The sequence below is a fragment of the Acartia tonsa genome, chromosome 14 (assembly GCF_053477335.1).
Source record: "Acartia tonsa isolate MP-2025a chromosome 14, ASM5347733v1, whole genome shotgun sequence".
Taxonomy (NCBI): domain Eukaryota; kingdom Metazoa; phylum Arthropoda; class Copepoda; order Calanoida; family Acartiidae; genus Acartia; species Acartia tonsa.
The window spans coordinates 11520250-11541722 of NC_137273.1; the positions used below are offsets into that span (position 1 = coordinate 11520250).

The 21473-nt window shown below is 27.6% G+C and overlaps 2 protein-coding genes across 2 annotated transcripts in view; both read right to left on the minus strand.

The window, feature by feature from the left end:
* LOC145305727 (uncharacterized) overlaps positions 1-21473 on the minus strand; it is a 151075-nt gene that overhangs the window by 44868 nt on the left and 84734 nt on the right. The window contains exons 31-34 of the mRNA XM_080147466.1: positions 16699-17364; positions 16042-16233; positions 15146-15172; positions 9779-9880 (exon numbers count right to left, since the gene is read on the minus strand). Of these exons, the coding sequence (XP_080003592.1) occupies positions 9779-9880; positions 15146-15172; positions 16042-16233; positions 16699-17364 (987 nt within the window). The remainder of the gene's footprint in view (positions 1-9778; positions 9881-15145; positions 15173-16041; positions 16234-16698; positions 17365-21473) is intronic.
* On the minus strand, positions 17929-21367 carry LOC145306302 (uncharacterized). Its single transcript, XM_080148383.1, has 6 exons — positions 21363-21367; positions 20994-21057; positions 19884-19976; positions 18906-18983; positions 18676-18732; positions 17929-18404 (listed from the first exon to the last, which is right to left on the minus strand). The coding sequence occupies exons 1-6, from the start codon at positions 21365-21367 to the stop codon at positions 18060-18062; spliced, it is 642 nt and encodes a 213-aa protein (XP_080004509.1). The 3' UTR covers positions 17929-18059.

Consider the following 21473-nt stretch of genomic DNA (forward strand, 5'->3'; position numbering starts at 1 on the left):
ATATTTATATAATACAATATATTTCATTTTATTTCACTTTTGTATATTTTTCACATAAAATTTAAAAAAACTCCAACAATTCTTAATAAAATCTCCATAAACCAAGAACTTAAGTGATTGTTCCCAACTACCCTCTACTAATTGTGCAAGTTACTGTGTACTTTAAAGTTTTATCAACACAAAACAATTTACTTATTTATACACGTTAAATGCCAGATAATTTACAGATGATCATTAAAGGCACATTCTTGTTTTTAGTTTAAACATAAAAAAGAACAATGATTTCTTATTTTGTGATCAGATTTTACTCATATTGTAATTTCCAATAAAATAAAATTTACAAACCTAAAGATTTAATATAAATATAAGTAAATTGATTATGTGTTGATCAAAAGTTTGTCTCTAAATAATTTTCTCCCTGATTGTTATATTATCCAAACTTAAAGATTTCCGCCTTCCTAAATGGTATCATTATTTGAATTCTTTTTAGTTACAAAGTATTTTTAAAAAAATAATTTTGCCCAAAAAGGCAAGATATTAACTCTTCTTATGTCATTTTACTTGAATTTATTTTAACATGGCTTGTTTGCATTTAATTTAAGTCTTCATATAATTGTATTTTATGATTTTAAAAATGCTAATTACCTAATCTGAAAGAAGTCCCTCCTTGACCAAAAACAGGAGAATGGGTTTTCTCAAATTTTCGAGAATCAATTTTGCCAAATTTAGAGGAATCTTTTTTCTCAAGCTTTGTAGAATTTTCAACAATTTTAGAAGAATTGTCTTTACCCAACTTGGGGGATGCACAATTACTCGATTTTATACTTGTTTTACTAAAAGAATATGAAATTATCAGAATTATACATAAATGTCTCAGTACAGTGAAAAGGCATATTTAAATTGTACAGATTTGCTCTATTTCTTTAACCTATACTACAGTTAAAAGTGTAGCATATTAAATCTTAAATTATACATTTCCTATGATCCAGTTAAAATTTAAAGTTAGCAATGATCTGTTATTAGCAATCAAGAAATTTAAAAAAAAGAATTTAGGTTATGTTTTCTATTATCATAAGACCTATTAGATTTTTTCATTATATAATTTGCAAATATAAAAGTATCAATAACTTGATTTTTTTAATTTTATGTATTATTCAAGAATAAAGATAAAATAAGTACTATAGCATAAAAAAGCTACATATTGAAAGCAAGTCTAAACTTTTTTTTATATATTTGTAGAAATAAATAAACGCCCTGAATGAGTCTGGAAAAAAACTAAACAATATCATAAATTTCACCTCTTGCTCAAAAAGTTTAGTAATGAGGTCATAAAAAGTGAATAAAATCCAGGAAATAGATGGATAGTGTTTTTAAACTTATAAATTTTGTAAAAATTTAAAGTAGTTCATCCTATTCAATTAATTGGGCTTTAAATAACTTGTGTAAAAGGTAAACATTTGCTAAATTATTAGAATGATAAAAATTTGTAAAATTTCATGAAAAAAAACATCTCAATCTAAAATTATAATTTGTTCAAACCATCTAATAAAATGTAGTTTATTTATACTTCTTTAAAATAAAGTCAAAGTTAGAAATCAAATTCTCTATTCTAATTATTTAGTAAAGTAATTTTTTTGCATATATTATATCCATCTATTCCTAAGAGATACTAAATGATGTGTGTAAATAAAAATTTTCCGAACTATTATACAATACTGGCAATGATACATTATAACAACTTTTTATAATTGGCAAACATTTATTAAGAAAAATTACTAAAATGCAATAACTTATTGGGTTTCTTTAGATAAAAGTCGAAAAGCATTGTTGCCATATCCATATACCTTTATAATGCTGTTTTGATAAAACTTTTGAAGGAATTTTAACTTTACTTTGATTAATCTATCAACTAAAATTATTATGGGGATTTTCAAATACTAAAATTCAACAAAAATTATACCTAAAAGATTATCTATAGTAGAAAATTTACATCATCAGTCTAATATATCAATTTGATAAAAAATCCTTGCTTTAAAGTTTAATATTGCAATGCTAAAGAAAATGAAAGTTTGAATATCAGAGGATAAAAAAACTGAAATGAAAATACCAAGTAGTATGTGTTTATCAATTAATCAGGGCATCAAGGTTGCTCAGAATTAACATGGAATTTAGATAAATATGTGCATCCAAAACAGCTAAAATGTTCTGTAAAAAATCAACTAGTGTATTATGAAAATAAGTTGTAGTCGTAATAAAAGAAAAAGTTAATTAAATGATTTTAACCTTTTTTTTGAGATATTGATTAAGTCTATAAAGAAAGGTTTAACTTTAGGTTTAAAAAAAAATAGACTCATTGTAATAACATCATATGTGTGGAAGGATAGATAAACAAAATGATAAACTATAAATTTAATTACCCTCATTTAGAAAAGGCCTTTCAAAGTTTCTAGCAAAAATAGACATGCAGCAATGACCCAAATTCCTAAAGAATTTTAGCAATAATAAAAATATGTTAAAATCCTTTAACACAGTCTTGTTAAAAGTCTAATTTGTGTAATTCTATTAATAATATAGTTGTCTGTTTTTAGTTTATTTATCTAATTTTGATATTATCTGCTTTAAGTTGTTTATTATTATTAGAGATTTAATGTCTCTATTCAGTCAAATTATCTCATCAAATCCTAGGAATTTAAAATAAAGACTAATTTAGTCATAAGTTTGAGATATTTTGAAGAATAATTATGAAATTTTAAAAGGATTTTAAAAACATTCCCATTCAGATCATAATTTGAATTATCAATCTTTTATGTAATATTCTTTTAATTTCCTAATTTTGAAGCTTGATTCTTGTGATGTAATTGAAGAAAATGATGAAGTTATAACATTAATTTTTGGAAGGGTTATCTCAACATCTTATAATGTGGTTATTTAGAATGAAATTAATGTTAAAGGATTGAATATATTATGAAATATCAGCCTCTTAAGTATTTTTTATAATACACCTTACTCTCATAATAAAATTCTTACTCTTTAATTACAGATGTAAGTGTTTTATAAAATCATAAATATAACCTGACTTTGAAAAAAAAATGGTATGGAATTTTAGCACCATGCTAAATTTGTTGGTATATCCTATTCATTCTATTATTAAACCTGAAGTTACAGCAATAGCTTTTGTCTCACGTGTGTTGACTGTAGTTGGTTCCTTTGTAGCTTTAGAAGCAGAGATAGCAGATTTAATCTTCGTAAAAAATCAAGTTATCGATTTTTGTCATCATTAGAAATAATAAAAAAAGGAAATACATATTTTTTTATTTAAGCTAAGGCAATAATGTATTAGTTACTATAAGGTTTATAAATAGTTTAGTAAAAAATATTTAAGAAAAAAAACACTCAAAACATTAACTTATTAATCCACATAAAATTTGTTGGTTTAAATGTAAAATCTTAATCACCTCTGGTTCAGGAACATTTCTCCTTTTTATTTTACCCAGTTTACCCCTCTGCAGAGCAATTAGGTCTTGCTCAGATTGTTCACTATGCTCAACAGATTTGCGGGGCACTGGCTTCAGTGTCACACCCCATGGGGTTCTTATTTTATATTTTATGAGATACACTCAATTATAATTTAAATCTGTATAATAACATGGGTGTGGAATAAATTAAAAGATTACTTATCAAAAACTTTTTTAAATATTACTGAAATGTATCTCAGTACCTTTTTGCCTCCCCCTCTTCTACTATAGTTGTTTTTGTGGTTCTTATTGACTTCTTATTAGAGATTTTATGGTGTTTATAGTAAACTTAAACAAATAATCTTAAAATTAGCCAACTTTACCTAACATTATGATAGGTATTAGACACAATTTAAAAAAAATATATATGGGGGTTATACAAAACACCATAATCTTAAACCTTTTTGGAATTGCCAAAGTTAACAACTTCCACATGTTCTTGTTGGACATTTACTTTAGATACTTTTATATTCTCAACATTTGCTTTTTCTGTACTTTCGCCATTACTGATGATCTGGCTGTTATCGAGCCTTATAACAGGCACTGTTTGACTGTCCTATTTTTATGACATACATTTATATAGCTCTATTAATATTTTCAGTTTATTTTTATTAAAAATTCTTAATTTTAAATACTTCTAAATGTATGGCTCTCCTGCCTTAGCCTGGTCAAGCTTAGCAGAAGCTTTATGGTCTGCACCTTGACCATCAAGATTACTACTTGCACTTTGACCATTTGAATTGGTCACTATATGGGAATTTGGTCCATTTTGACCGGTCACCGAATGGGAAGCTGGACCATTTTGATTGGTCACAGCATGGTCACTGCTGGTGTGGTGACCATTAATCACAGGTTGGTTATTGGTCATTTTACCAAACTATTGATTCTCCTAAAACTATTTTAGAAATTAGAAAAATTTTAAGTAAATTCTAATGAAAGTTGAAGTTTTATGTTAATAAATTTCTAAAAATAATGCTCTTGTTCTAATTCTAGATAAGATTTATAAATGAAGAAACAAATATCAAGTTTCATGATTTAAGATAATTTGAGTTGTGCCCCGGAATAATGATTACACATGAGTTACACATTTTCCTATTATAGTAATCCATCTAAATATGTTGTACAAACCTACACGCCTTACCTAGTTAAAAAAAATTCAATTTAGAATAAGATTGTTATAAAATATACCCATCATGCTTTCCATGAAGTTTTCCTTTGAACTGAAATGGAAGATATATGATGGAATTGAAACTACATTTTTTGTTTTATAATTTATATTTTTATTGTAAAAAAAAGGAAATTGATATTTGAAATTTACTTCATGTAAATGATATGATTTTTTACCACAAAACCAATCAAACATTATTAAGCATTATTTATTTGACTTTAATAATGGTTAATCAGGAAAGGAAATGAAATATTATTATTTTCCTGATATAAAACCAATCATAAATTATTCATATAATATGAATTGTTTACTTTGATGGATTAATGATTGATAGCTTAAGCGTTTTTTAATTGAATTTCATCATTTATGCATGTAAAACCTCAAAAGGTTCATAGGAATTTTTTTAAAAATCAGAGTTAGAATAAGATTTATCAACAAAAAAACTTCAACTTTTTCTTATAAGAGAAATTTTTAACATATGTTTTGAAATATTAAGGACTTAATTTTTTATTAGTTTTTATCCAAAGAAGGTTGTAAGATAACTGACTTTGATATTTATCCTTTCTATCAGACTAACCTATACCTATTACTACTTGAAACTTACACCTCCTATACAAATTCCCCTTTCTAAGAACTCCTACCCAACACCTGTAAGGATAGAAAGGTGTGAAAAATACTCCCACCATCTCCTTGTTAAAATTCTTTCCCTTTCTCTCACCTTCATAAATTATCATGTTTCTTTCTTGCAGGCAAAGGTAAGAAAATGCAGGGATCTAAAGGGATGATACAATTGCCAATAAATTTATGTACATTTACGATGATAATGCACAAATTTACCATTTATATAGATTAAAATTAGTGGTTGAAATGTTTGGACACTTAACTAAATGAACCAACCGATCAAAATTCAATAAACAAGGTTTTTAAGCCAATGAATAAAGAAACGTTATTATAAGACTTGGGGGACTAGTGTAATAAACAGCCCAATGCCATCTCCCTCCCTGTAAAAATGTTTAATGGTACTTTACTCAAAACAGGAAAACAATATCATTCTATAGATATTTGTATGGGGGGGGGGGGGAGGGTTGTAGATTAAATAATTATAATTGGTTACTCCTTCTTTGAAACAGTATAATTTATTATTTTTATGAAGAAATCTTTAAAAACCTAAAAGTTAATCCTGAAATTGTATATCTTACTTATCAAAAAAAAATTAAGGGCATTAAGGAGCTAAACAATAATTCGTTGCTTTATAAGTCAACCCATGTAAGGAATGTAACGTTATGTGTAACTTCTTCTGATAGATTCCTTTTCCAAACTCTTTGGTAATTTGATATATCTACTTAATCAATATAAAAATCAAAATCCTTATCACTGACTAAACTCAAAGATTGCTATCATAGAATATTGCTTAGAAATTCAGTTATTTAATTATGATTCCATATAAAAATCATGATTTTAAAGATTTGAGTACTATGTTTTAAAACAATTTTTGTAATACTTGAAACCTAAAAATGTTGGTGCTTTTTTTAAGTTGCACATTTTTTTCACTCTATAAACCTACACGAGATTTTAAAGTTGTGATGTCATCAAGGTTTTAGTTTTGTTGCTTTTAACAACCAAAAAATTAAATATATCATGTATATTAGACCAACAATTTTAAAGCTCTGAATTTAATATGAGTCTTTTGATTTTTAAAATTTGTGAATGGCTAAACTTTTAAATTTTGCTAATGTATAACATTGTCTGAATTGCCACAACATTTTATGAAACATAACCCTTACATACTTTTTTATTAAAGGCTTTAATCAAAATCGTATCTTCAAAAATTGACAAAATATAAAAGTAATAGAATAATGGATATTATATTGATCTTCTCCTAATTTCTTAATTATTCTGATTGGTAGTCTGATTGTACACTTTTGAGGTAAAAATAACTTTAGAATAATCTAATCAACTTTTCATAGAATTTTCTACTTGATTTATGATATTATTTCTTTTATTGATACTTGCATAAAACATCTCTAACAAAATAGTTTTGGAGTATATTTTAAAGAGCATACCATAAAAATCTCGGAATTTAAAAATGTCAGCAATGCCAATAATATTTATTTTACCAGAAATTACTTTATATTCGTACCAGCTCCTGCGCCCCTTGCATCTAGGGGCTCTGTATTTAAGGGAACTAAAAAAGTCTAAAACCATCCTAAGGCTTGAATCTAAAAATAAAATAGCCTAAAACCATCCCAATTTTTATATGAAGATTCAATTAAATAGTTATTGAAATCTTAAGCTTCAGACAAAAAATACCTTGTACTACTTTATATAACAGGATTATTAAATATATAAGCTCATAGAAAATATGCACTATTAACAAGCTATTAAAGTTTGTGTTCAAAGAATTTTCAATGAAGAAGTAAATTAAATTTTTTGAAAAAAAGTTGAAAACGATTATAAAGTTTAAAAGTTAATGCACATTTATGTAATTATTTTTTTAAAAGTAGCAAAGCATCTCTAGAGTTAATTGAATTTCCATTAAGTCGTAATTTCCATACGTTCAATATAATAATCTATTTTCACTTAGGTATTTTGACCCCCAACTACACTATTAATTCGTTCTATGAAATGATTGAGAAATTAAATCATGCAAATGAAAATCTGTGTTTTTAGGACAAACTCATGCTCGTTTTAAAAACTGGATAGAACACATGTGTAATGCGCTTATTTGCATTTCTATAACTCTTTCAACACGAATTAGTTATTAAGTTTAAAGAGCATAAGCTTTACTATTACTATTAATACATTAGAGGTATTTTTTCTTCTTCAAATCATTAATTTTCTAAATTTTTAATGTGTTACAAATGAACCGAGAATTATTTTTCCAGTATGGCTTCAAAACTGATTAATATCCGAGAGATTAGAACTGGTTCTCAGTCATTCTGAAAAATCATTTACTGCCTCGTATTAAAGACAATTTTCCACGAATAATGAAATTAAATCATAAAATTAATACCATTTTTGTTTGCCTGGGGCTTATGGTTTTAATCTTGTAATTTTCTTTTCAATATCTGCGGAAAGCTGACTAAATACGATGCGATAAATAACTATTAACTCTAATTTTCTTAACTCTAATGTAAAACATAACAGCAATAATTTTGCAAAATTCTATAACCCAATTAAGCTTAATTTTTAACATTGAAATCTTTATAAAAAATATTAAAATTTGTATTCATCTTATTCATGAATGTTCTTCTTAATGGCTTCAATGTTTTTAAAAATTGATTAAAATTTAAATTGAATTTAAAAGGACAGCTTTTAATAATTAGGGTATGTCTACCTGATGAAATAATCAATTTTTTTTACTTTTTTTTTAAACAACCCAATCAAAATTTAATAAAATTCTTTATTTAAACAGAAAATATCAATGTTTCCGCCCCATTTAAACGACCTCCTTGTAACTGCATAATCACTTAAAACCTTTACAAACGTTGTCATTCCAGATTTTTTTACTCAGCACGCTAGAAAAAAGCATTAATTTTTAATCTCTTTTTTTGTGCATGTAAAAGTTGAAACTTGAAACGAAACATGACAAGCAGAGTGCAAATGAAGTTTTGTGAAGGATGTTTAATTTGAAATTGCTTGCATATAGGGTAGAGTGGGATATATATTGCATCACCGTTTGTCTGTTTGTATGTCCAGAAATGATCTGTCTTGATAGTTCATTCTACTTTGTTTTTGTTGATATAATAAAAGCCCTAAAAGTAAGCAGGTAAAGCGTCTTACTGGTCATTATTTCATTATTAGAAAAACATAAATTATGGCAAATATGTCTTTAGTAAAAATTATTATTTGTTGGACACAATAACAACGCAATTATTCGACAAATAAGCTGTAACAACAACATATCGAATTTATGACAAACTCAGCTCTAAGCATCAAGATTAACTTAAATGGAATTTCCTTTTGTTGCAATCAAAGTAAATTACCCCTATCTATCCTATTTATAATAAATACATTTAGAATACACAAAATTCTTTAACACAATTTTGTTAGATAACATAACCTTGTTATTATAATCCTAATGATTTTATTTATAATCTAATCTTAATGATAGCAACCTATTGCTTTTCAAAACTATCAAAAAAGAAAAAGAGATACCTTAAAATGTACAAATAGCGCATAATTATCGAAAATGCGCGCATAAACAGAATATTTTTGTTAGTATTGTTACAGAGCTAAAATATATTGCATTATAAAATTACAAGTAATATATAACTTTAATAAGCAATGGTAACTCTATAATTTGTTTCAAGTTGTTATAAATTTATAATCATAGTATGCAGTAATGGAACTGGGACTAACCAAACATGGTAAGGATTTGTCTTATATCTTACTAACGGCTAGAAGCTCTAGAAGCCTCTAGGGCCACTTAAGTTTAGAGGTGAGAAAAACGACCTCCCCTTCATTTGAATTTGAGTTTTTATGAGAAAAGTGATAAGAAAATTTGGGGGTTTGGAGATACCCTCCCCTAAAATAGTTGCAAACCTTTCCACGCCCAATACGAAGCTTCACTGTAAAGGAGAATAATATCGGTTCAGAGGTTAGCAAGATCCCTCTCTACAGACAAAGAAAGCTTACTACTTTTTATATATCTTTCATAGTATCTATTTAAAAACTTTTTTCCTATCTTTCTTTACCTATAACATTTTAACAGTTAACTATCTAGTTTAATGTTAATATAAAAAGGCAGGTTGACTTTTAACACATATTGAATATAATAAAATAGTTTTGTAATGTTATAATTATACATAATATAATGTTCTGAAATTATATTTTAAAGAGATGTTTTAACATAACACAAATTTAAATATTTGATTTTTTATACTTTTGATTATAATGTTTATTAAGACATCTCTGTAAAATTTATCTGGTCAATGTAATTGATAGAGATATAGCACCTGCAAGAAAAATACTATTTTGTTTCCAATTTAAAAATGAGAAAAATAGTGTTTCTTTATCGATAAAGTATCCATTCTTGAATTTTTTCTTCAGATGCCATATCCTCCATCTGCTGGTGTATTGTATCCTTACTTACCTCTGATTCACTAGCTCCTGTGATGGAGGGTGTCCTGGAGGAACTTGGTGTGGCCTGGGTTGACGAGCCTACACTGCTCGCTGGTGTGGATGTAGTGTTGGCCTGTGTGTAAAGTGTTATTTGTTGTGTGTCAGGGAGGGAGAAGACATTGGACTGTAAATTACACCGGTACCCGAAGTTTTAAATTATTTTGACTCAAAAACTTAGATCCGAATGGGTAGTGTACAAACTTTTTAACCATAAATTTGAATTTAAACACGGATAAATCTGGTTTAATAAAATTGTTAATGTATATCCTGTTTTTTTCAGCCACCTGGCTGATTAAGCTGGCTTAAGGAAAACAAAGTGTATATATATTAATACATTGTCCATTGTCTTATCCCTTAAGATCCCTGGTTTTGTGTTTATTTTGGTGTGAATTCATTACCACAAATTTTGCCTTTCTTAAAAAAAACAGCTTCTGGCCTATACTGCTATTTATTTGCTAGTGCGAATTTTTGAGACTATGAAGCACTATGCAAAAGGAACCTAGTAATAGGGTCTAACTTTTTATCTTTGTGACGTAACAAAAATCGAAGGATAAGAAGGGAGGTGGGAAAGGAAACCCCTAAAAAAGAGATGGATTTTGTTACGTCACAAAGATAAAAAGTTAGACCCTATTACTAGGTTCCTTTTGCATAGTTCTAGGTTCTGCAACAGAAATAGAGTGCGGAAATGAACGCATACCGTATTTTTTGTTTTTTTTAAGGACACATGGAGAGGTAAATGAAAGATAAATCTTTCTCCCTTATTTGTGAAGCACTCGTACATATTGTGCTCCATTCCTTCATACTATAATATAAAGTAGTAAGGTTTTTTTCTGAAGCTACTTTTCCCAATTTCCCTAAAGAGGCTAGACACGAAGTAGGTAATATACATAGCATTCTTTGGTAGTATATAATAAGATATATAAGTTTTCCGGAATTTTTCACTATAAATTTTGAGGATTTTTCATAAAATTCGTTTTTTATATAATTCTTTATCTAAAAGCGGAAATGCAATTTATGTTATTTAATTTTGGCATCTGTGATTGGTGGATTTAAAAAATCTGCGCTCTGATTGGATGGCGTACATCATTCAACCAATTAGAGCGCAGGTAGTTTAAAATCCACCTATCCTATTGGTCAAAATTAATTAACTTAAAATGCATTTCCGCTTTTAGATAAAGAATTATACAAAAAACGAATTTTATAAAAAATCCTTAAAATTTGATGCAGATTTCAAATCTCCCCCTAACATTAAAATTCTGGAAAACTTATATATCTTAGTATATAATAGAAAATTATGAATACCCAAAAGTGCAGAGTTGGGGATTAATATTTTCATATCTTTCAATGGCCCATCCATGTATTCTTAATACTTGTTTCATAAGTAAGATAAAGGTATATTTTTTTATTTTTTGCCTTTATGAGTACATACATAAAAAACATACCTTTAACTTTTAAGTTAAAACTAATTTACAAATTTTTAAGAAAAATTAGATTTAACTTTTAAACTTGTATTTGAATGTTATATAATATGTAAAATATGTAGTGTACGTACAAACATATTAAAATATGAATTTCATATAGTTTGGTATGAAAGCTGGATTTTAGAGTAATGGATATAGCATTTCAAGAAAATCAACAATTAATAAAAAATTTAAAACAGATATCAATAAGTAAGTTAGGTATCCAAAATTTGTATAGTTTAATTTGCAATTTACTTTTCTTTAACTTTAATTTAAATAGGTCAAATTTTCCATGACTCGAAGCAAAAAGTAATTGTGACTTTAAGTATATTTCTTAAGTTATAAAATCCAGTGTATATGTGAACAGGATATAAGATTTACATATAACATATCAAATTTTAAAACCAGGTATAAGGGAATAAAAATTAAAAATGAAGAAAATCAAGTATATTCAATAAGAAAAATAGAAGTTGACAAAAATCTATAATTTTTAATAGTAAAAATCCTCTAAAACATGGCAAGCCCAACAAAATATCAAAAACTGAACTTTATTGAAAAGTTAATTACCTTTTGAGGGTAATATTGGGTTAAGAAAGATACTGAATGGTAATATTGTCTCATTCAAAAACTTTAATGTAAAATATCAAGAAACCTAAATGTGTCTCAAATTTAATTTTTCCCCTATTATAAGGTGCGTAGCCTCTTAAAAACTGTCTTATTTTTAGCACTATAACTTGAAAGTTGAAAGTGACAAAAAACATTGGCAAGCATCAAAACATCATAAATTAAATGATCTTTATAAAAAAGTAACATTCATTGAAATGGATTTTGGGTACTAAAATGTAAAAAGATCAGAGAAAACATTAATATGACTAATATTTTGTTAAGAGTATTTTCATGGCTAGCCGTCCTTGGATATACTATCCCTGTCAAAGAAGTTGTATCAACTTTTTTTTTTATAGCTAGCCGGTCCTTTTAGTAAGTAGTAGATGTAAAATTTTTCATAGAATTCAGATATGCAATCGGTTTTTTTGTAGACCTCTTATTTTTTAAGTAATTTAAGTTTGAAAAAAAAAAATTAAGTCGATTTTAAGGTACTAAAATGCAACAAAAAAAAGAAAGAAAATGGCCATTATGAACAAAAATAGTAAGATCTTTAATTTGACACCTTACTTTTTCAATTCTGTCAGGTAATTATTGAAAAAATCGATTATTTTAAACCCACGAGAATAAAAACTTTGAACTCAATTTTATCATTTCACAAGTAAAAAAATATGGGTTCATATATACCTTTAGAATCAGAAAAATATTACGAATCCATTGTAAGCAAAATTGAAAAAAAAGTTTACAATATAGTATATAAACTACAATAAAAGGAATTATATGAAAATATCATATTATATTGTACAGGCAACGTCTTAACTCTTGAATTGAGTATAAACATGGGAAGGGGGTATAGAGGGGGTAAAGAGGGGGTAAAAAAGGGAAGACGATAGTGTTGCCAGAACAAAAAATAAAATTGGCCATTTTTTTAATTTTTAATTTTTTTACTTTTTTTCAATTTTGCTTACAATGGATTCGTAATATTTTTCTGATTCTAAAGGTATATATGAACCCATGTTTTTTATGTCTGTTTGAGAAAATATTTAGGTCTAAAGTTTTTATTAAACCGAGGTTAAAAAATTAGATTTTTTCAATAATTACTCAACAGAATTTTAAAAGTAAGGTGTCAAATTAAAGATCTTACTATTTTTGTTCTTACTGGCCATTTTCTTCTTTTATTTTGTTGCGTTTTAGAACCTTAAAACCGACTTAATTATTTTTTTAAAAAACTTAAATTACTTAAAAAATAAGAGGTCTACAAAAAAACCGATTGCATATCTGAATTCTATGAAAAATTTTACATCTACTACTTACTAAAAGAACCGGCTAGCTATAAAAAAAAAGTTGATACACCTTCTTTGCTACGGAGGGGTTGCAATTTACTGTGGCTTGTAATGTTCAAGTGAAAGGGAAAAGTGTAAATGAAAAATTAATGGACCTTTCAAACAATATTGAAGATTATTACATTTTTTTGTCTTGAAAGAATATAAAAAAGTGGGATCTACTGCAGTTCACGGTAAAATATTGCTGGTAACGAATATTGCTAAAAATTTATGAATTTTAAAGGCTGCTAGCTGCCAAACGGCTGAACGTACAGATCATATCCGCATACTATTTTATGCGGTAAAAGAATGCCTACAAATAATCTGGAATAGCCAAGATCCAATGATGCACATGGAAAGCTTCACTGAAGAAAAAACGCGTAAAATAGTCCTTTTTCGCGCATTTCTTTGCACTGCGAGATAATTATGCATTATTGATTTATGGCTATTCCAGATAATTTGTTAGCCTTCTTATGCCGCTTAAAACAGTGTGCGGGCATGATCTGTACGTTCAGCCGTTTTGCAGCTAGCAGCCTTAAGAATTCATAGATATTTTGCAATATTCGTTACCAGCAATATTTTACCGTGAACTGCAGTAGATCCAAAAAGTGCTTACAAAAGGTTCGTAGCTAAATTTTAAAAAATCAAAAATAAATCAAATTGAACTTAAATTTCAAATCACAATAGTTTTCTTCTGTCCAAAATCGCATTAAAAAAATGTTTAAGGACAACATAATATTCAGTCCAAGAGGCTGACCGACCATCCTTTTTCCCAGATTAGCTGCGATCTTTAAAAATTTCAGGTTACACAATACAAAAAATTATTGTCTAAAAACATTTTAATATGAATTTTTGTACTACAGGCTTAGTCACAGTTGACTTGAAGTGAAAACGTGCCTAAACAAGCTGGCTTGATAGAATACAGCTAAAATACAAAGACTAAAGGTCAACTTAAAGCACCATGTTAAGTTTTTAAACATCCATGCTTAGGCAAAAAAAGACCAGTGATTTGGTTATAATTGATTTGACTCATGTAACCATTTGTTTAAAATCAAATAGTTAAATTTAAATTATTGATTAATATAAACTAAAGTCTAACATCATAAAACATCTCAACAAAACCAAATATATAAATCTGGTAGTTTTTCATTTAACTTTTTATTCTGTAAAAAACATGCACATCATTCTTTATTAAAAATTCCCCGACCTATTAAATATTTTTTTAAACAAATTTAAGTCTCAAAAAAACTTGTTATAACCTATCAGACTTGTATTACATCAAAATGAAAGCTTTTTCTTTTGCTGTAGATTTGATGTTCCTCATAAAAAAGACATATTTTAAGACTTACTATTTTATTAAAGTAAAGTGGATATTGTTTTTGTAGCTTGCAGCTTGTAGCATTATTCTATTTGGTTGAAAATATGTATACTTCTTTAGAAGTTATACCTATTATTTAGCTATTTTCTTAAACTTTCTGTTAGGTAAAAACAGACTCTAAATTCTTTTACAATAATTTTTTTCCTACTCAAACATACCAAACTATTTGAAATTTTAATTAACTAAACTTTCATAACTTTCTTGTTGTATAATATATTTGTTTAATTCTTTAAAAAAACAAATAAATTAAAAACACTTCTTAGGAATATAAGATTTTCTCTCAATCATAATTCTTATGATTATACAATCATTATTTTTTTTCATCTAAAAAAGTGTTTTTATTTTAATTTATTTAAGAAAATAAAAAAAAATAACAACATAGAATAGAAGTACTTTAATGTTGTGTGTATAGTGAATGAATGTTTTAATTTTAGTCCAAGTATTTTAAACATTTCACTAAACTATGAAATGTTGAGAATGATTAAAGCATAGTTAAAATGTGTATGTTGTTTGTATAACTTTAAAACATCATATTTATACATTTGTATAATTTTGATTACATTATTTTTACTCACCGGCTTGGGTGCTTCCTCAACTGGGGCCTAAAATATACAAGAAAGATTAATTCTTGAACTGTGAAACTTGAAATAATATGTCAAATAAATAGTCAAAAAAATAATAATTAATGTCAGGTCATATAACAATCAAAGTCAAAGAGATAAATAATAATCTCATTTTTTTGTCAAATGAAATAAATGATTTGATATTTTAAAATAAAACAATATTTTTTATTTGAATAATATTTTAAAATACCAAAGCATTCAATTCTGGTCAAGTCAGAGTAAAAGTCAAATTAAATCAACATCTGCACAAAAGTCAGAAAAAAAATCAAATGGTTTGATTTTACTTTCAATTCCACTTACCACCTGAACTTTGATTTTTCTTACTTGAGTAAACCTGATAACAAATTTAGGACAACAACAAAAATAGATAATTATCTGATATAATTTTTATTTTGTTAATTAGTCAAACAGTATGATGAAGTATTTTAAAGGACTTTACAAATCTATAATACAAAATGTTTGTTTGTGTATTTGTCTGGTTTTTCTAAAAACTAAATCTAGACAGTGTATCTGTGTTTGTGTTTTTGTCAAAATGTCTGTAATGTTAAATTAAGTCTTTAATTATGATGATTAAAAAAAGCATTGATATTGAATAAAATTATCATAATCAAAGACAAAATGTATTGTTCATTTTTTACATAATTTACCATAAAACAGACCTTAAAACTGTCTGATTATGGTAAATATATATCATGTTTTGGGTGCAGAGATGGACATTGGAAATTTTAATAAAAAATCTCAAATCTTACAGTTAAGATTTATAACCATCTATAAAGGATTAGTCTATTTATGATCTAAATTATCATCTCTGTCTCCAAAACTAACTAGATTCTTTAGCAACCTAGTACCTGGTCCTTCGCTTTTTCCACAGGAATTTCCTTTTTAGGCTCCTTAGTCTTTTTAGGTTTACCAACAGGAGCCTCAGCTTTTTCAGGCTGTTTAGGTGTTTTTTGTTCTGGTTTTAATGGGACAGTGTCTGTTGATGTTCTGTCAGGTTCTGAATCAGATGTGGGCTGTGAACTGGCAGCCTCAACATCAACCTAATTGTTTGTGTATAGTGTTAAAATTATTTACATTATCTTTTAGTTTAAGAAATTAATAAAATTGAAATTTATAATTATTACAAAAAGCTTCTTTCTCAAACTAAAGATTTTTGTGAAAAACAATGATGACTATGAAAAATAATAATAAATTTTACATTAAAGACAAAGCAAATACATCCTTAAAGAATTCAATATTGATCTAAGGCCTTATAATTTAAAAGATTAATTTTTAATAGCCACCATGTGTAGTAATAGATTAGCAACCTGATATATTGAAATAATGAATTAAAAGCATAATGTGATTTTATCATTGTTTTCAACTTCTCAAATTGCTGAACTGTTAACTGTGTAATATAATGGAATGAATCTGTATATTTATTTGAACCAAAGAATAGACAACTAGAATTTATAAGAAAATTTTTTTTACAAAGATAGCGATTTATAAAAAAGATATAAGTATACCTTTGCAGTTGGCTGAATTTTTTGTTTAGATTTTTTTGATTGAGGTTTAGAAATCAATGGTTCAGAACTTATTGAATCATCAGCTTTTTCATCCACTTTAACAGCCTCAACAGTTTTTTTAGACTTTGCCTTTTTAGAAGATTTTTCCTTTTCCTTTTCTTTATCATCCCTTTTAGCTTTAGTGGCTTTTGGCAAGTTCAATTCAGGAATTTGCACATCATCCAAAGAATATCTATGTTGAGCAGAGACTTCATGCTCAGCTAATGACTCAACATCATCCTCAGTGGCAGAGACATCAGTGGCTGTCACTTCAGTCTCATACTCACTCACCTCTCCAGAATCAATCCTGGGGCCTGATCCATCCTCAGATGGCTGCAGGGAGGGTCTCTTTTTGGGCTTGGCAACTTTTTTGGCCTTAGGTTTAGGTACTGAGCCATCATCAGTGTCTGATGCAGGCTTGACTTCCCTTTCTTTAAGTGTTTTATGAGACTTTAGTGCAGGCTTATCTGAAGGCTTATCAAATGCTTTTTTAGGAGGTTTAGTGGCTAATGGTTTTTCAGGCCGTGCTTCAATAAGTTCTGACGCATTAGGTTTTTTATGTTGTTTAGCATGTTTATTTATTTTTGGTGTATCATGTTCCGGTCCCACAAAATCTGGTGCTGTGTCCTAAAATGCAGCAACCCTTTATTCTTTATTCCTATGTGTGAATCTACAATACTAAGCAAGTTAAATTCTTTAGATTTTAGGATATGATGGGATTGTTTTATACACTATAATTATTTCTTTCACAACAAAGTATAAAATTTAAAGAATTTAAAGTTAGCTTGGTATGTTTATTTTATTGTAAAACTAATTTGGACTATTATGTAAAACAAATAAAAAAAATATTTTAGATAATTTTCCTAATAAAACACTATTTACATGTAGTTTCTATATGTTTATTTGTATTGGGATTTATCATCCTAAACAATAAAAGATTTCAGAAAACTATTTAGATAGGATGAAGAATTCCAATAGAAGTGTAAAATATCATCATTACCTCAGAACTTGAATTCTGATAAAGGCTATCAGAATCTAGGTCTGTAATTGGTGGATTTTTCACAGAATCTAGTTCTGTGATTGGCTCAAACACATTGTCCAGGTTTGTGATTTGTCCAAACACATTATCTAGAACCGTAATTGGAGGATTTTCCACAGTGTCTAGATCTGTGATTGGTTCAAGATCCATGCTGACTATTAGTTTGGGTAAAGGCATGGTTAGTGGGGTATCCTTGCGCCGGGGAAAGGATAGGTTAGTTAGGGGTGAGATGGGGCTTTGGGGTTCGAGTTCCGCGGATGTACTATTATAAGCAAATCAATCATTAACTGCATTTATAGTTAAAATAAGTGATCAAATTAGAATAATGTAAAACTACCAAAAAAAATTTTAGAAAGAACACAAAGATAATGATTGACTTGATATCCCTGTAATGCAAATCTTGTCTTTGTATTTTCCTTTTACTTCCATATTTGTCATCCAACTGCTTTTCAAGACTGTCAGACTTTAGCCTATTCTGTCTGACAATTTGTTTTCTATATTTCCCCTCTACAAATCCCTGCATGGGTTGGTTAGTATTGTCAAATATTGGATTATCTACAGGTGTAGGTGTAGGGGGTGAGGTAATGATGGGCTCCCTAGAGAGTGTTCTAAATACAGGGGGATCTACCTAAGAAAATATATTCTTTTGTAATTTTGGTAATCAAATATAATTTGAAAATTCTAAAAATGAAGCTTTTAATAAATTTTATCTTTTCTAATTTACCAAAATTACATTAGAATTTGTCAAATGTTTACAAAGTGTATATTTTTCCTAATTACATGTAAAACTGATTTACAAATTTTTTTCTCTTAAAAATCATGCTTTTTAAGGCTTTCACAAGACTATAGACAATATTTATATTTGATAAGATGCATAGCATTCCTATATATAAAGTTACCTTGACCACAGGGGAAGAAGGTAAGGAGGCATCTAATTCAATAATCTCCAGTACATCCTTTGGTAAAACATTTAAAATTCAAAAATACCTGTTACTTAAGAAATACTACACTTTTAATTGATATCTATGAAAAAATCAAAATATAAGATTGCATTGAAATTAAAATCTTGAATAATCATAAGAGTGTATCTTTCTTTGGACTATCAGAGCAAATTCATTATAAAGTTTACCTTATTCTGTTGAGCTGAAACCTTGCCTGTCTCATCAGGGGTTTCAATAACAGCAATTGGAACTGATATTACTTTATTCTAAATCAAACACACACAAAAAGTTCAAACTTCTGTCTCAAAGAAGAATTATTTTAGTAACAAACACAGTTGTTGAATTATTTTAAAATCTAGATATTTCAAGAGAGTTTGGAGAGGGGGCATCAAATTATTTAAATGTAAAATACCAATCTAATTCTTGTTTATGTTATTAAGTTATATAAATATTCAAAATTAAGAAATTTCAAAAATTTAATATTCTATTCTAGTGAAAAATATGAATAGGTTAATCTAAAAATTCCTTTCTGGAAGGAATTTATTAAATTACTGTATTTGTTGTGTAATGTGAATTTATAACACTTCTTAGAATAAAGAAATTATTTAATTCATCAGATATTAAAAGAAAAAGTGAAACATAAGCAAAATATGGGGGAAGGTTGCGTGATTTTTATTTGCTGCTTTATAGGTTAACAAGGTTGCGTGAATTTTAAATTTCATGATTTTGAATAGATAAAAATAAAGTAAGGAATTCTAACCGAATATTTTAATGAAAGAGAGACTTAAACTTAATGATTAATGACTTGATTTCTCAGTCTAAGAACTTGAAAATTAATCGTTATACAAAGAGGTAGGATTGTTGTGGATCCCTTAAAACCAAGTATCTAGTACATTTGGAACAACATACCTAATAGCCTGAATTTTAAAATTAAATAGCTATCTATAAATAATTATTGACTGTTGAAATAAATAAATTTAACTTATTTGTTATAATTTCAATTCAATTTCAATAAATATCCATTTATCAATATCAAAAGATTTTTTAGAGAAATCAACTACAAATATATTTAATAGAAAGCTATATATGACTAGAAACTTATATTACTAGATCACCAAATAATCATATCTGGTCATTAAAAAAAATAAGATTATGGATAAAAATACCTCAGATGAAATATTATCATCCTCTGCAGCCTCACTGATATGCAGATTGTCTAGTTGCTCTGCTATATCATCCTCAGGCTCAAGTATTACAGGCTAGATACATAGATAGTTAGACAGATAGTTTGATAGATATCTAATGATTTGGATAAATTGTCAGAGTAGGATATATACAAAGAGAAAGAAAAAGCCAAAGACTAATTGAATTTTGAACAAACAAATAGATTGCCTATATATCAGTAGTGTTATCATATTACATTATTGCTTTCAGGTTACCATTAATAAAAAGTCAGATAAGTGTTTAAGAAGGCAAGCAAATAGAGAGAAAGAGACAGAGGGTTTGAGTGAGAGACCAAAAATATTTTTAAAAGCGAAGCTTTTCTATAATTAGGTTCGGTCCGTACGTCCGTACGTCTGAGACAGATAGCTTTTTTCGTTAATTTAGGCATGTTAGAATTGTCCTATCGATTTCAAACTTTGCATGGTGATTCCTGTAGTAGTTAGGTATGATTTAGAAAGCGAAGCAACTCTATAATCATTACCAGAATGTCCGTACGTTCATTTTAAACATGTTGATTTTTTTTACTTTTTTACCAAATTTTTTTATGTGATCTAATTATCCGAATGTTCTGATTTTAGGTATACTGATTCATGGGACAACAAAGTACACTATTATAAGCAAAGCAAATATATAATCAAGTCTTAAAAATGTAAGTATGTCCATAAACATTATCCTGTATCAAGAAGTTTCTCAACAAATTTACTTACAATTTTGCTTTGACCCTTATTCATTTATATTCTGATTATTCAGTTCTGACACTATACAAGTGTTAATGTCCGTGTGTCCTATCGTTTCAGAGCTTCGCTTTTATGGATGTTGTCATCCTTGTTTAAAGGAACCAAATAGTGATATTTAAAGAGGAAAAAAATTATAAAAAATTCTATTAATCTAAAATTCCAAAACAAAAATATTTTACTGCAAAACATAGGAAAGGGGATACTGCACAGAAAAACTTAATATGACTTCAACTTTCATTCTAAATGCCAGACCCATTAAGATAATTGAAATCAAAATAGTTATTTTCCAAGTGCAATATCCTTGTTAATGAATACCTCAGAGGACGACTCTGTCTCGTAGGTCTCCTCTTCCGGTGTTAATATTTTTATAGGAATCTCTCTGATCAGATGATTAATTATACATATATGTATTTTTATAATTTATTTGGATGCTGTGAGTATTGGTGCAAAAAATATGACGTAACAAAAAAAATTAGCCAATGAGAGGCCGTTATTGACCAATGGTAAAATTTATAGTGGACTCTCATTGGCTAATTTTTTTTGTTACGTCATATTTTTTGCACCAATACTCACAGCATCTTTATTTGTTTAGCATAATCGATTGTAAGTTTAAATTTTTTATATAAGCCAATAAAAACATCTGACTAACTGCCATCCAAGTCAAGAAAATGACATTATACATACACCATTTTGATATAATCATCTCTCCAATATATAAAAGTTAAATAATTTTAAAAATCAAAAGTTTTAAGATCATCTGTTTTCCTAAAGCCATCATCCTTCTTTTTCTTTTTA

Bases quoted from the DNA above. Each gene is read 5' to 3' on its own strand.
- LOC145306302 (XM_080148383.1), bottom strand. The intron at 18,733-18,905 runs GTAAACTTTATA...GTTTTACCAAAG, and splicing joins TTTCAGCTCAACAGAATAAG to GATGTACTGGAGATTATTGA. The intron at 18,405-18,675 runs GTAACTTTATAT...ATATTTTCTTAG, and splicing joins CTTCTTCCCCTGTGGTCAAG to GTAGATCCCCCTGTATTTAG.